General features: G+C 32.3%; 2 protein-coding genes across 3 annotated transcripts; one reads left to right on the top strand and one right to left on the bottom strand.

Moving 5' to 3' along the window:
• The first annotated feature begins 913 nt into the window (after positions 1-913).
• On the top strand, positions 914-2,983 carry LOC136270730 (ATP-dependent DNA helicase RecQ-like). Its single transcript, XM_066069259.1, has 2 exons — positions 914-1,434; positions 1,790-2,983. The coding sequence occupies exons 1-2, from the start codon at positions 914-916 to the stop codon at positions 2,949-2,951; spliced, it is 1,683 nt and encodes a 560-aa protein (XP_065925331.1). The 3' UTR covers positions 2,952-2,983.
• On the bottom strand, positions 1,028-9,207 carry LOC117687119 (uncharacterized). Of its 2 annotated transcripts, none has more exons than XM_066069257.1 (7): positions 8,434-9,207; positions 7,988-8,055; positions 7,176-7,616; positions 5,805-6,617; positions 4,736-4,857; positions 4,328-4,527; positions 1,028-4,030 (listed from the first exon to the last, which is right to left on the bottom strand). In XM_066069257.1, the coding sequence occupies exons 1-7, from the start codon at positions 8,846-8,848 to the stop codon at positions 3,186-3,188; spliced, it is 2,904 nt and encodes a 967-aa protein (XP_065925329.1). In that variant the 5' UTR covers positions 8,849-9,207; the 3' UTR covers positions 1,028-3,185. The 2 variants fall into 2 exon arrangements, with proteins under 2 accessions (XP_065925329.1, XP_065925330.1); XM_066069258.1 differs by having other exon boundaries at positions 8,706-8,798.
• Between the last annotated feature and the right edge of the window lie 5,864 nt (positions 9,208-15,071).

The raw sequence follows: 15,071 nt of genomic DNA, 5'->3' as shown, positions 1-15,071 counted from the left end.
CTATATACACTTAACAAAACTTCTAAGTGTTCACCCAGTATTATGTATTTCATATATGAAATAAGCACATTTATTTGTCTTGCTGTCAAGGTTAATGATTTCATCTTAACTTTCAAATTGTTAAGAACGATGTATTGTGCTTACCTTTGCTATATATTACTAACACTTCCGGTTGAATTTTGCTCAGAGCCTTTGGATTGTTTTAAGTTGACGATGAAAATTATATTACGCTTACGAAATAGAAGTTATATCAAAATAACGTTTCCTTCGGATTGCTTGATATTTTTATAAAAAACAATGTTGAGGTCAAAACAAACAGCAAATATAAAGTGAATACGATATGTTGTAGAAACAATGAAGGTACCAATATCCCAACGGCTTTGTTTGCAGTGATCATTTTGGTCATGTTAAGTGGTTTACTTTTTAAACCATCACCAAAGACTTTAATTAATCACAAAATAATGACAATCATATCAAGCATGCGCAGAAAAATACCAATTTTATGTTTTGACGTTTCGTTACGGGTAAATGATTTCAATCAGTGTTGTTTTGTTTTATCTGTGCTATTGATGAGAAGACATATACGTAAATACCTTTGTGCTCAAACTACGTTCATCCACTAATATGAAAAATGTTTAGATTATCGGTTTTGAAACACCCCCTCTACCGCTTCAGGTTTCAATACACATCCAAAAATTGAAAGTCTACGGATATTTTGCATAGCATAAGCCATTAAGAAGCCCGGATGATAATGTTAAAAAATTGCGCGATGTATTCCGAATGTATTCCGAATGGAGAAAAGCATCTTCGCTAGCCAAGGGTTTACGATCCACTCTGCTCCTCTACAACCCTTGGCAGATTTAGCCGATTATGTCAAGAAATCAAATGCGCCGCCTATCGTCGTAATCGAGTTATGTCCCTTGAATGTTTTCATTGTTTAACCAATGAAAATCTTCGTAACTTAAGGTTAAAAAAAATGACGTATTCAACAATGGCGGCCTCCACAGAACTTCAAGAAATAATTTGCAAACGATTTAAAATACAGTCTTTGACAGATAAACAATCAAAAACCATCAGTGCGATTGAACAAGCAAAAGATGTGTTTCTATGTACCAGAACAGGTAGTGGAAAGTCGTTAACCTACGAGTACTTTCCGGTGCTACATCCAGGAAAATGCGTTGTTGTCGTGGCCCCCTTGTTAAGTGTCATGCAGGAACAATGTTATAAGCTCAACAATCTGGGTTTTAAAGCTACTTTTATCGGTAAAGACTTTCGAGAATCCGGTGCATTAGAACAAGGTGCGTTTGATTTTGTGTTTGGCAGTCCAGAGTCCTTCATTAATAACAGCAACTGGAGAGAGATGTTGAAGTCCGAAATTTACCAAAGTAAATTACAGTTGATTGCTGTTGATGAAGCCCATACTGTTACACAATGGTAAGCAAATATAATCTTATTAATTTTCCTTTCGGAGTTTCCTTTTACTGGAAATAAAACCAGTCTTTAAAATGCTGTCAAATAGTGTTTTTATAGAAATGTACATCTGTAAAGTACTATGACTTAAAAATTCTGATATTTATACACGCAAATCTATCATTTTTTTAAATATGTAGTATACAGAATAGACTCAAGCCCTTGTTTCTTTATCTTTGCTAGCCAAGGGTTTACGATCTACTCTGCTACTTAGACATGTTAAAGTAGCAGAGTGGATAGTAAACCATTGGCTAGAGAAGATGTTGTTTCTTACAATAAACATTTCAGCAAGATTTTTCATTCTTTTGTATTGTTTTAGGGGTGAAGGTGATAAAGATGAAGAGCCCTTTCGAGAGGCATTCGCCAACATAGGGGAGTTACGGTCAATCTGTCCAAAGGCAACTCTACTTGCGTTAACTGCAACATCTGGACCTAGTCAGCGTAGAAGAATAATGAAAATGTTATGCTTTCGTTCAAATTCTGATATCATATTAGATTCACCAGATCGGGAGAACATTAAAATCACTTCAGTGTGTATTCCTAATTCTGACAATTTAGAAAAAGTTTTCAAATGGCTAATTGACAGTGTGAGGTTGAACAAAGTTAAAACTGAGAGACATGTAGTTTTTTGTGAAAGTATTTCTGATGTATCAAAAATCTACACAACCTTTGTGAAACATTTTGGAAATGACTGTGAATTATTTGAAATGTTCCATAGCAAGACTGATGAGAAAGTAAAAGAAATTATTTCTAAAGACATGAGTAAAGATGGCAATATCAGGGTTTTGATCTGTACAAATGCTGCAGGTATGGGCGTTAATTTTCACAATGTGCATCATGTTGTCCATTATAAACTACCTAGAAAATTAGATACATTTGTGCAGCAGATGGGAAGAGCAGGGAGGGATGGACATTTATCTGATGAACTGATAATGTATAAAAGTAACAAAAATCACCTTAAAAGGGTTGAAAGCGAGCTTGTTCGATTGGCTAAAGATGATAGTAAATGTAGACATGAACTCCTATGTGAAGCATATCTTTCACCTAATAAAAAAATATTACCATCTCATGACTGTTGTGAAGTTTGTGAAAAAAGTTGTGATTGTAAAAGTGATCTGTGTCCTCGAAAACATGAATATTTTAAAACAGAAAATGAAGATAGTGCTTCAGATTCTGAAGATGAAATGACCAGATCTGTTAGCGATAAAGAAAAAAAATTAATACATGATAAACTGGTGTTTTATAAATCACAAATGTCCATAGATTGTATAATAGATTTTGAAGTAGTGCACGGACTTACAAATGAAGTTCTCAACAAATTGGTGCGAAGCAGCGATTCAATATTTACACCTGATGATGTTATGAAAAAGTTTCCAATATGGTCAACTGATACAGCTACTGAAGTCAGTAAAATTATCTCTGAAGTTGTTGGCGACTCTGATATGTATAATTTTGCAGAAGACACTGAAGAGTCAGATTGATATTTGGGAATAAATATGCTTTATTTTCAATAGTTTGGTGTTACTGATTTAACTTTAATAAGAGTTTAATAAACCATTGGCACTGTGATAAACTGAAATTATATTTCCAGGTACATTACAAATTAAATTTTTGTGTATACTATAACATAAATGCATCTAAACAAAATAATTATCATTTAAATCAAAAATTCAAATACCATGATAGCAATTTTACATTCTTTTTGTCAGTTTCTATTATACAATCTCGTATGATAATCTTTCCTTTTGGCTTTGAATCCATTTATGTAATTCAAAAACTTTAACACGTGAAAATAGGTCCTGAAAATTGGGAAATGCATGGAATTGCCTTCCAGGCACATTGTCAAAAACTTCAGCCATCTTGAGTTGGTCAATAATTAGCTCCACATCAGCCTTCTTGGATGTTTCAGCTCGAGTTGTCCCTTTTGGTTTCATGTTAATCTCTTTCATCACGTTCTGTTTTATTTCATCTTGCACCTGCAGTGATAAGGCTGCTTTTTTCGCACTTTGAAATGTAACATTTGCTCCTTGTGAGCGCACTTTCTCCTTTAATCTATGGACCATGATTTCCACCAGATTATCATTTGGAATGTTGCGGCCGGTGCCACCAGAAAGATTTGATGTACAGTTCCACTTATATTCATAAGCATCTTTTGGACTTAGTATGCAAGAGTAATATGCCAAGAATCTAAACAACCAGATTTGGTATTTGGTGTGGCGACTTACACCTGAAAGTAACATTTGAAACTTCGCATTGGTCATTATCCTGTCACCATCACCCATAGAGTATCCATCATTGGTGTCCTTAAGCAGTAGTAGACATTTCATTAATGAGGCCCTGTATAACGCAATTCGATCTGGTTTCTTGTCTTCTTCAGTATCATTTTCAATGAAATCCCACAGATGTTTGTCCTTGAGGTGTCTTCTTAAATGCCCCACTGTCTTATACTGGTTGCCACAAGATACACAGATATACTTTTGTAGGTCAGGATCAAGCATGTCTCGGATTTGCTGACTTTGGACATCTAGTGCCTGTACTCTCTCCTCAAATCTTCCCAAATCTATAAAGACATGGAAAACTAAACAGTCACCTACATTGAAATCATTCATACACAACAGACCTACATTTAACCATGTACTTAGACTGCTGTTTTAAGTTTATTTGATACTGTGAAACTTTCATATTATCTTTAAATGAAATGAATAAATTATTCAATGAAATGGATGTAACATTACAGACCTTTAGTATTGTACATATATGTAAAATCTAATAACAGGCAATTTTCATGTACGTGTAGTTTTTTGCATCATGTTAGTAAAAAAAATGAAACGACTATTTCCAATGATCAATATCTCACCCAGATTAAGGTTTATATATTTATCTAGAATGTCCTTCGCAATTTGCTTGATGAACTTGCACTTCTCCTCTGGAGGTAGTATATCAAAAAGTTCCTGTTTTCGACTTGGTGGTGCATCCAAGGCATCCATTTCCAGGAGATGTAGGCATGCTCCTGTGACAAAACCGTCCAGGCAATCCATAAGAAATGCATAGTGGGCTCTTAAATGAATATAAGTATCAAAGATTAATCAATATTCTCAATACTACGTGTACTTGTGTATGTGTGTGTGCGTATATTAGAACTCCTTTTACTACATGTACTTGCATTGAAATTTTTTCTTTACCATGTACCGTAAAGTCTTGTGTATAACACAAGCTTTTATTCAGCCAAAATTTGATCATGTTATACAAATACATTTATCCATACCTGTACTTCTGAATAACTTCATCTCCACCATGGACATCAATTCTGTGAACAAAATTCCGTAACTGGCTTAAAGTTCCTACTTCAGCAGCTGAACTTGGCTTGTAGAATTGTTGATACACAAGCTGAAATAAACAAATCAAGTTTGGACATTACTACATGTATTTGAAACGTTACTCTTTAAATATAATAATTGAATATAATATGTTTTTACAACTTTTTTCGATAGAGAATTTGATTTTTAACAAACAGTTATGAAAGATACAAATTTTTAATAATCATATACCATTAATAGACTTTAAATATATATACATATTTTTTAAAAATTAATAGGGTTTTAAGGCTGCCTTTGAAACTATAAATAATATGCTCATCAATTGTAAACAAAAGAAATCTTTATTCTGGTACATGTACTTTTTCCCAATTGGTAAAAATACAGATGGCCCAAGCTGAACTACATAAGATACAGTAAAACAGACTTTTAACTAAAGAATAATATTAATATTTCTTCCCCCAAATAGTCAAAATTTTGATAAGATATAACAATCTGCAATTTTATTAATAAAGTGTTTTCAGCCGCCCAAACAAGTTTGCATTTTATGTGTTTTACTGTACATAAATCAAAACAAGTGGTTTAAAGAAAATTGAATCAAAGTAACAAAATAGTAACAAAACTAAAGACTCTAAAAGTAGATAATAAACAGGGCAAACAAAAAGGGGTAGTAATACTATGTAGATATGATATTTGTATATAATTTGGCTTCCTGATCTACACTTATTAAATTTTGTCAGTATGGTAAAGAAATTAATGAATAAAATTATTTTCCCAAAATATGTTTAATTTTAATGGTATAAATTTCTATTCTAAACAGTAACGACCAACAGACTATAAATGTAATAGCAAAGGACTCACAGTGCAATATAAAACTAAAATTATTATCCTAAAGCTTATATAGTGATCTCCAAATAAAGACATTGGTTGCAAATACATAATGATAAGATCAAATGATAATGATTGGAAACCTGTGATTCCTCTACTAAATAACTCAACGAATCAACATAAACCAAATACCTTTTCATTCATAAACAGCAACAAACAGAACTTTTTGGCTATTACCAAACACAGATTCATCATACGATGCAACCCCTCTGGTCTATGAATGACACCTGCCAGTTGATCAAATTTGGACCTGCCATTCATCATAGCTAGTTGAGCACTGTAAGCCCGTTCATTAGTCAAAACATCCCCACCAAATACCTTCTTCTGAATAACCTTTGGATTATCATCTGATGTGTGCGCAATATAATTCATATGAATATGCTCTAAAATGGATATCATATCTTCGCTTTTATTTTCACTTTTGTCCAACAAATCTAGAACCACGAAGTCAGACTTCCTAGACATTTCAGCTCTATGAGGATGATCAATGACCTCTGGTAAATATGGGGCATATTTTTTGAAACACGCTACATACTTGACAATTATTTTCATCATATGAAACAAACAGTTCTGCTCCAAAAACTCACAATCTAAATGTGTTGGAATGAATACCCCATTAGTTACATCACTGATGGACAAAGAAGGTGGCTGATTGCTTAAACTGTTGCCAATAATCCGTTTCTGTAGCCCTATCAACAAAAACCAATGCAGACTCTTCCTTTGCTTTTCTTTGCTCATGTTTGACGGGCATTTGGAAATGTCAAAATTATCCCCAATTATTTCTGATGTTTTCAGATCTCTCGAACCTGATGTTTCAAGCACCCTCTTCTCATTGATAACTGTTGAGTTGATGTGTTCATTTTGGTATTCTGCTAGATCTACCTTCTTCTTTGCTGCTGCTGAGGAGGACACACTTAATCCCAACTTTTGGAACAAGGAAATACACTGAAATGAGAGTCTAGTCATGAAAATGTTCCCCTTTGGCTATCAAATTTTTACTATAAGCATTCACATGTATCATGTATGATAAAAAAAGTGAGCAGACTTTGAAATGTAATTAAATATAAAAAACAAAACAAGGGTGCACCCTTGACCCTATTTCAAGCTATTTTCTTTCCTGTTTAATAATTAATTTTATTCTTGCTTATAATAATAACAATACTGTGGAATCATTTTTATTCATGGGGTCAATGTTTGTGGATAGCCAAAATTTTCCTGGTATGTGGGAATGAAATCTCGTTGGCAATCTTGTTGGTAGCAAGTTCGGGATAACTTTAATGAATACACAAATGCTTGTATATATGTTCGTGGAGATGCAAATTTTACCCACAAACATTGGTCCCCCACAAACAATGATGATTCCATAGAAAAAAACCCTGTCAGGTAAACAAACCTCAAAATATCATTAAAGCTTCAGGGTATAGATTCTAAAAACCATAAATGATTGATCTATGAGGATTTGTTTAAAAAAAATAAAATTCAACAGTATTTAATGATTTTTACCTCATCTGTTGCTCCACTGTGGTCCAGAACCTGAGCAATAATATGATGAAGTGCAGACATGTGCATATTATTGTTTCTTGTAATTATTGCTGCTATTACTGCTACTTCATGTGAGCCTTTTACAGTGTTCGACAAAGTTTTATAAAACACAGGAGCATACAATTGTACTTCAAAAAGCAGTTGATCAAATTTGAAATTTGATAAGTTTTCACATTTTGCACTCCTCAGGCAGCAATTGGACTTCTTGGACACAAGGTTCATAATATCTTTTTCAATGTCATGTATAACACACATTATGAGCTCATCCTTCAGTAAAGAATTGTAGACAAACTTTGCTATGCTCCTCTTTGGTTGTCCACTGGATATGGCTTTGATAACTCGTTTAAGTTCAGCGTCCTTCACAGTTCTAGACTTGATTTGTTTTCCAGTATTAAATAAAACCTACAATTCAATTCATTATGTACATTAGCCTACATATATATCTGCATTGTTTTGCATACTGTTAATAATGTGGAGGAAAAAATAACAAAAGTAAAACTAAAATATAAAACAGCAAAAAAATATTCTTTGTGATTACAAATTGATTAGCTAAATTGTTACAGATTTAATATGAAGAAGAATTTAAGATATATGGCAATATTCTTTTAAACTTGGATTTCAAATCAGTAAAAATCATCCAAATAAATAAATAATTGAATTAATTGAATTGAATAAATATCTATTTAATTGCTTTTCAGAATACCTTGCCTATTAAAGCACTATTAACACTGATTAATAGCTATATCACCTATTAACAAATAAGAAAAACTTACTTTAATTTTGCTAGGTGTAAACAATTTAATACATGGTTTGCGAGTTTTCTCTGGAGTCTTCACAAAACCTGTGAAAATACATTGAAAATATATAGATTTTGTCAGCTTTGCCAATGTTTCAATCATTTCTGAACATATAATAACTGTAAATAATTTACATACCGGTACATATCCCTAACACAATCTATATCTATATATATTGCACAAAATAGCAACTTTAGTCTATACACTTAATAAGAAACTTATAATGAACCGTGCCAGGGTTTACTGTGTTAAATGTGGTTAAAAAATGAATGACGAAAAGATTTACATCAGTTTTTACATGCAGCACTAGCCAAGGGTTTACAATCAACTTTGCTCCTCTGCGCAGAGGATTTTAAACCCTTAGCTATAGTGAAGATGAACATGCAGTTGCTATTTTGAATATAATGTTTATTTTATCTCACCTTGCTTACACTTCTTGACTTTCCTTGGAGTAGGTGAGTGTAGTATAGGCCTACTTCTCTTTGACCCATCCTCTTGAACATTTATATCGTTGGTCACACTTGCATCGCTCACACTGTTACTCGTACATGTAGTTTGTATACTCTTCAAATTTGCACGCATAGACTTTATAAGTTCGTTCTTCTCCCTCCTCAACTCCTCCAACTTATTAATTAAATCAAAATCTATTTTTGATAATTTCTTCAATTTGGAATAACAGTGGCTGCACACATACTTTGACAAACCGTCGTCCTCATGCGGCACATGTCCCAACACTTCATACAGCTGTTGTGCAACCTCAAATGTGTTAGAGAAGATAGTTCTGCGGGATTTTTTATCCAGCTCACAAAAACATGTTCTGCAGGTGGCCGCAGCCATTGTTATTTATGAGCCATGGATTTTGATTGGTGTAAATTGAAGTAGCTAAAATACGTATTTTTGATCTACAGTTATTAGAAGAAATGGTCGGGAAAAAATGGAAAAATAATAAGAATAATTTAAAAAACATATCTAAGTAATTATATATCGTGTTTTTCATTAATCACGTAAAAATTGTAATAATTATTGTATTAAAATTCTGTATGAAAACACAACGAACTACAACGTCAATTAGTAGATTCCCTGCGATCGCCTGGCTTCGCAACCAATCAGATTCCGTTGCGCGAGTTTCGATTTTGCCGGCTAAATCTGCCAAGGGTTGTAGAGAAGCAGAGTGGATCGTAAACCCTTGGCTAGCGAAGATGGGAGAAAAGATGTAAACATTTCTCATTACAAATCTCCGTAAGAAAATTGTTTTTGTTCCTGTGAAATTTTATGAGTGAAAAGGGATAATTGTTCAATGAAGATATCTTGGATATATTCCCTTTCATCGATTTCAATTGTATTTCTTTCACAGGTATGTGTATTTTTATTAAAAATCATCAAAAATTGACGGAAGCAATAACTTGGGACAGACTATAGTCACGAAATGATAAAAAAAAATTCATAATTTTATTTCGTAATTTCAAAATTATTCTTTTTATAAGTGTAAACACTTAAAAGTTTTGTTGAGTGTACACATCCTCTCATTTAAAAAAAAATCCTCTGGTCCAATGATACAGATGTCATTTGACTTAATTTTATTCGATTTCCATATCTTTTCACTAAGCCAAGATTCTATCAGAAATCTATAAAAAAAAAAAATACGAGCCCCTCCTCGAATCGTGATCCTTTAATGACCCCAAAATATTACTGCATGCATATGATTGAATGCTTCAAAATCTATTCCGTGTCTTTATAATCATATATATATAATATATTTTTGTTTTGTGCAAAAAATTTAACTTTTATGTGGCACTTTTTTGCTCCTGTATATAAGCTTGTCTCCACAATGATTTCACACGTTGTATCTTTAGTTCAGTAAGAAAATGTGTTTAAAGTTGTTTTTTATCTGAGCCTTCCTGACCCACATTTTTTCAATTACTGTGGAATCATTAAAATTCGATGGGGGCCAATTTTCGTAGATTGCTGAAATTTTATATGTTCGTGGGGACGTTATTTCATGTATTTTCTTATACCTACAAAAGGAAATAGACTTTTTAAACACTTATTTATTAATTCGTAGAGGATGTTAGATCTAATTCGTGGTTAAGAAGTACCTAGGAATTTCATGGAAATTGAGCAACCACGAAATCTAATAATTCCACAGTAAAATCCAACAATTCTTTCGTAGATTTGTCAGACTGGTCTTCAATACAGTTTACTTCGATTTTTTTTAAAAAAATTTTTAACTGAACAAAGTCAATTGGGGTTTTTTTTTTTTTGGTTGTAAAATTATTTACAATGCTTAAATACAATAAAATCTAATGATCAACCAAAATTTGCAAGTAAAATGTAGAGGTATAACCAATATACAGAGCTCGCAACTCAACTGATGGGCATCATTTAACTAAATACTAATTGCAACTACACTAATATAATTGAGAGAAAAAATTCTATTGAGCCAATTCGTTCGATTCAAAGTTTATAAAGTGAAAGTTGTCAAAACCCAGTTTATTTTCGTATAAAGTCGGTAGCCATCATCGTACCCTCTGATTTTGTCACAGTTTAAAATCCAAATTATACCAAACAGGTGAAATTAATATTTTTACCCTTCATATTTTTACCTTATGATTTCGCCAATCAGTTTTTACAAGTATACATTTAACAAAACAAGTCTCAGAAACATCAAGGTATATACCTAAAACAAATCTCTAAAATGGCTGTCAATTATAAACATTTATCTTTAGATTGTTAAGAACGAATGAAGTAGCTGACAGCTTGTAAATGTCTCCGACGGATGGTACCAGTATGTAAATTCAACATGCTTTCCCATTGCTATCATTAAAAAAGCCTTTAAAATGTGTTAGTCATTTAAAGAATGATATTATGCACAAAATGATTATATCTTTTAATAAATTATTCGCTGCAGCGAGTGGCAAACATTTCAGACATTAAGTAGGAAAATACAAGTAAGAACTCTTAAGCAACCATTTTGATATAAAAAAAAAAGTAATACAGTAAAACTCGGTTATACCGAAGTCCTAGGGAGCAGTCAATTTATTTTGTTCTATCCATAATTCGTTCTGTTTAACAAATTTGTAAAAAGCAATACAATAGAGAAATCGATTTATTCAAGCTTTCTTCCATAAGACTATAATTTAAGCTCATTGAGACAAACATTAAACATATATTCTTTTAAAAACCTATATCATTGAAATGTAAACTATTGGTATAAAGAAATTCGTCAAAAATGTTTAAAATTTTGTTATTTTTCAGCCTTCCTTTTGTTAAGTTTTGGGAGAACCAAGAACCAATTTTTAAAGAAGTATATTAATCATTTTCATATTTTAATATGATTTATAACCACGGAATAAATTAAGAACTATGTGCGGGATAAAGTGTTTTATGTCCCAAAATTCAAAGTTATGAATATAGCTTTAGAAATTTGCTGTAAGATAGGTTATTATCTGTCTAGTTCAGGTTTATAAAGATTAATTCTCTAATCAAAGTCATATGATTTGTAAATAATGAGCAAATTTCACAAAAAGTACGTACATTAGCCCAAAATGGGGGGGGGGGGGGTCCAATCAGTTTTTGAAAAGGGAACATACAGTCATACTCCAAAACGATTTTTAATTTGATATGCAAAATAATATGAACAATAATATATGTAAAATGGTTTTGGAACAAAACTGCGCTCAATACCTCATACTCTTGAATTTGAATTTACTGGTAGATTTCATGCTTTTGAGAAGAATGGTCCATGTACCTAACGTCATAGAAGCACGAGGGATGTTCGATGTTGAAAAACGTTTAGATTTTTGTAACTAGTATCTTCAGTTTTATGTATTATCAAAATATCTTTATGATATGGTGTTTTTTCTTCAAAATAAAACACCGGGGGGGGGGGGCAGAAGTTAGACCTAATCGCAAAAAGTTCTTTGTTAATAAAGATAACCAATATGGAATCAAGCAAGAGCTATATTTCCATATTATATGAAGTTAGTAGTTGTTCTTTGAAATTCCTTGATAAAAATATACAGGAAAGGAAGAGACAAATGTCCAAACGGACACTTCCCCTCTAAACTTAATGAATCGGTACCGAAGGAAATTTCAGGTGATGCTTCGTGTTCTGTTCATGACCTTTTAATTCATACATGTACATCTTGATAAGCTTTTTCCGTCAAATATTTATTTGTTTCTGTAACTGTTTTTACAAAGGTAATGAGATCAAATAAATTATACCTCTTATGTTTTATTAATGCTCCTCCGTGATTGTGATGTCCTTATTAATCGCTCACAAACATGTGGTTCCGGTACAAATAGAACAGTCCGGAAGCAGAAAATGCTTGTTCGAAAGTAAGATGTACCCCTGTACATTAAGAGATCCTCATCCGCAATAGGGGTCACAAGTGAAATCCCTCTTGTCTTCTAGTCGTTTGGAAAATGTCTGCTTCCGAAGTCGAAGGCTGTGTAACAGCGGTGAAATAATGCGAAATCTGATCATGACGTAACTTCGTGCGGGAGGGAATCGTTTCTTCGGCTCTACGAGAGTAACCATGAACTGCTAAACCACTGGAAACGAGACCGTAAACAGCATTTTGCATGATTCGCAAGATATTAATTATCTGTATGATTATCCTTACATTAATTAGGTGGTATGGGACATCTCCATATTGTGACGTACTTCATATCAAAATTAACAATAAAATTAAGTTTAATTTTGTAAATACATGAATTTTTTTTCCAAGAATTATCACATAACGCAATAGGTTATGTCATTCTCTAGGAATCAGTAGGGCACGAGATCGAATCCTACAAGGGCTTTTATAATTTTTTAACCCCCCCCCCCCCCAAAAAAAAAAGAAAACTGAACCATATTTTTGGTCAAGTAAAATTTTAAAATTCTTACCCGGTGAAAGTAATTTTACCATATTAATATCAATTTTCGTAATCAAGAAGAAGTTAAAAATGTAAAATTGTTAACGGACGACTGACGACGAAGACCAATAGCAATCGTCACCTGAGTGACTCAGGTAACTCAAAGAGAAAAATAAGCTAGTTAATCACGAAATTATAAACTTAATATATTTCAAGATAAGTCAAATTTTCAAAATAATTTTTATATTTTTAGGTGGCTTGACACATCAGTGCATTATTTGATGGATCGATAACGAATCACTCCTGAAAAATGATTTTATAAAAATGAGCCCGATTTCGGCTTTAAACATTCTTTATGATCTGTTTTTTAAATGAAAATAGAAACATTGTTTTGACTGCTAACAGGCTATATAAGAGATTTTAAAAAATTGGCATCAGTTGATGCACATCACATTGATGATCTTCAATAAATTCATGTCAAGGACGACCACGTAAACTTTATGATTATAAAAGTCAAAAACTGTAGATATTTTAAACCTATGGATAAAATCTGAACACTAACTGTCACTCACATTAAACAACTGCTATTCAATTATATTTCAACAAGAAAATAACACGAAATAGTAAAATGCAATAAAAACAAGCATTCTGAGAGTATTGCATAAGCAATACACGTCCCCTACACGTCCCCTACCGTTTTGTGGAAATAGAGAAAACAATGCACTGTTATACGTTATGCAGAATATCGAACCCGAGCATTAAAAAAATTGGAGTATAAAAAATTGATTTTCTCGAAAATATGTCAACCAGACGCTACAAAAGTGTAAACTTGATCTGTAGTTTAACATTTTGAAGCCGTTCAGCAAATTTCCTATTATTCCTCAAACGCATAAAGAAAATGGACAAACAGACGAACGGACGGACGGACGGACAAACTAACGGACGCAAAGGAAAGCTATGGCCCCCTTCGGTGAAAACCGGTAGGGGACCAATAAGAATCGAAATTAAACTGGTCTCGAATAAAACCTTGTAAACTTGGAATATATGACAGTTTGCAAAATGTCCAGGTTGTTTAGCTTAGCACTGAAATGTTTTTTTTTAATTTACTGATATTATAAAGCATGTCAATTACTCAGAATAAAATATTTTTTTTAGTGTTTTATATGACTGTTTGTTATTCTTTAAATATTATTCATCGATTTAAAAGATAAAACGAATAACATTTTTATTTCTCAGAAATATTTCTAATTGAATTCAATTTCTTCATCAGACCATCTTTGCATACATTGTATTCTACATCAATTAAGACTAAGCTTTTGCCAAGCTTTTGAATACAATGTTTGCAGTCTTAACATTATTTCCCATTTCAATGGGAAAAAAACACCATAAAAATACTGAAAGCCAGTATTGGTCTATGTTTTGTGAAATCATATTTCAAATTGATTCTTTATCGATCCGTCAAATAAAATTTCGAGGGTCGAGGAATTTTAAATTCTTTCCTCACGAAAGTTACTAAATGAAATGACAACTGTAATTTTTCAATCATTTACAAATAATTTTGTTTAAACAATCTATCAATAACTGTTCAATGAAAACAGTTATGATAAAAGAGAGTATGTATATTCTGGAAATTTTTGACAAAAACTACTTGGTAGGAGCCAACTTTAATTCTGTTTGCTGATTTGTCCAAACTAGATACATTGCGATACATTTTAATCATATTGAAAATAAAATCATGACAAAATATATTTATTAATTTAGCTATAAAGTCCTATGAGGCAGGAAGCAAATATTGAAATTATTATTATTGACATTATTATTATTATTATTCTATTAGAGCTGACAGTTGATGTTGCAGTGTTAACAGGCTTCTTTCATTACAAAAAATAAAATAAACGCATGTTTTCATGAGCATTAAACCAAAACAAATACAAGGAAAGGTAAGATCTATCACTATTAACCTTCCAATGCTTGTGGTCCCTTTTATGATCACATTTCGGTGTACCGGTATAGATATCCTTAAGTCATCATAATGCATTTTCAAACTTACAAAACACTAAAGACACAAACACTGAGATTTACAAACTATTCTAAGACACTTAAAGGCATCACAATCACTCACACACTAGGATGAAACAAATTTTAACTCTCACTGAATTCATAGACTGCGACACTTCCCTTTGAACTGCCGACAAATAAT

Source organism: Magallana gigas, chromosome 8 (assembly GCF_963853765.1).
Source record: "Magallana gigas chromosome 8, xbMagGiga1.1, whole genome shotgun sequence".
Lineage (NCBI taxonomy): Eukaryota > Metazoa > Mollusca > Bivalvia > Ostreida > Ostreidae > Magallana > Magallana gigas.
The sequence above is the reverse complement of the archived record's forward strand: the minus strand, read 5'-3'. Positions and strand labels throughout refer to the sequence as shown.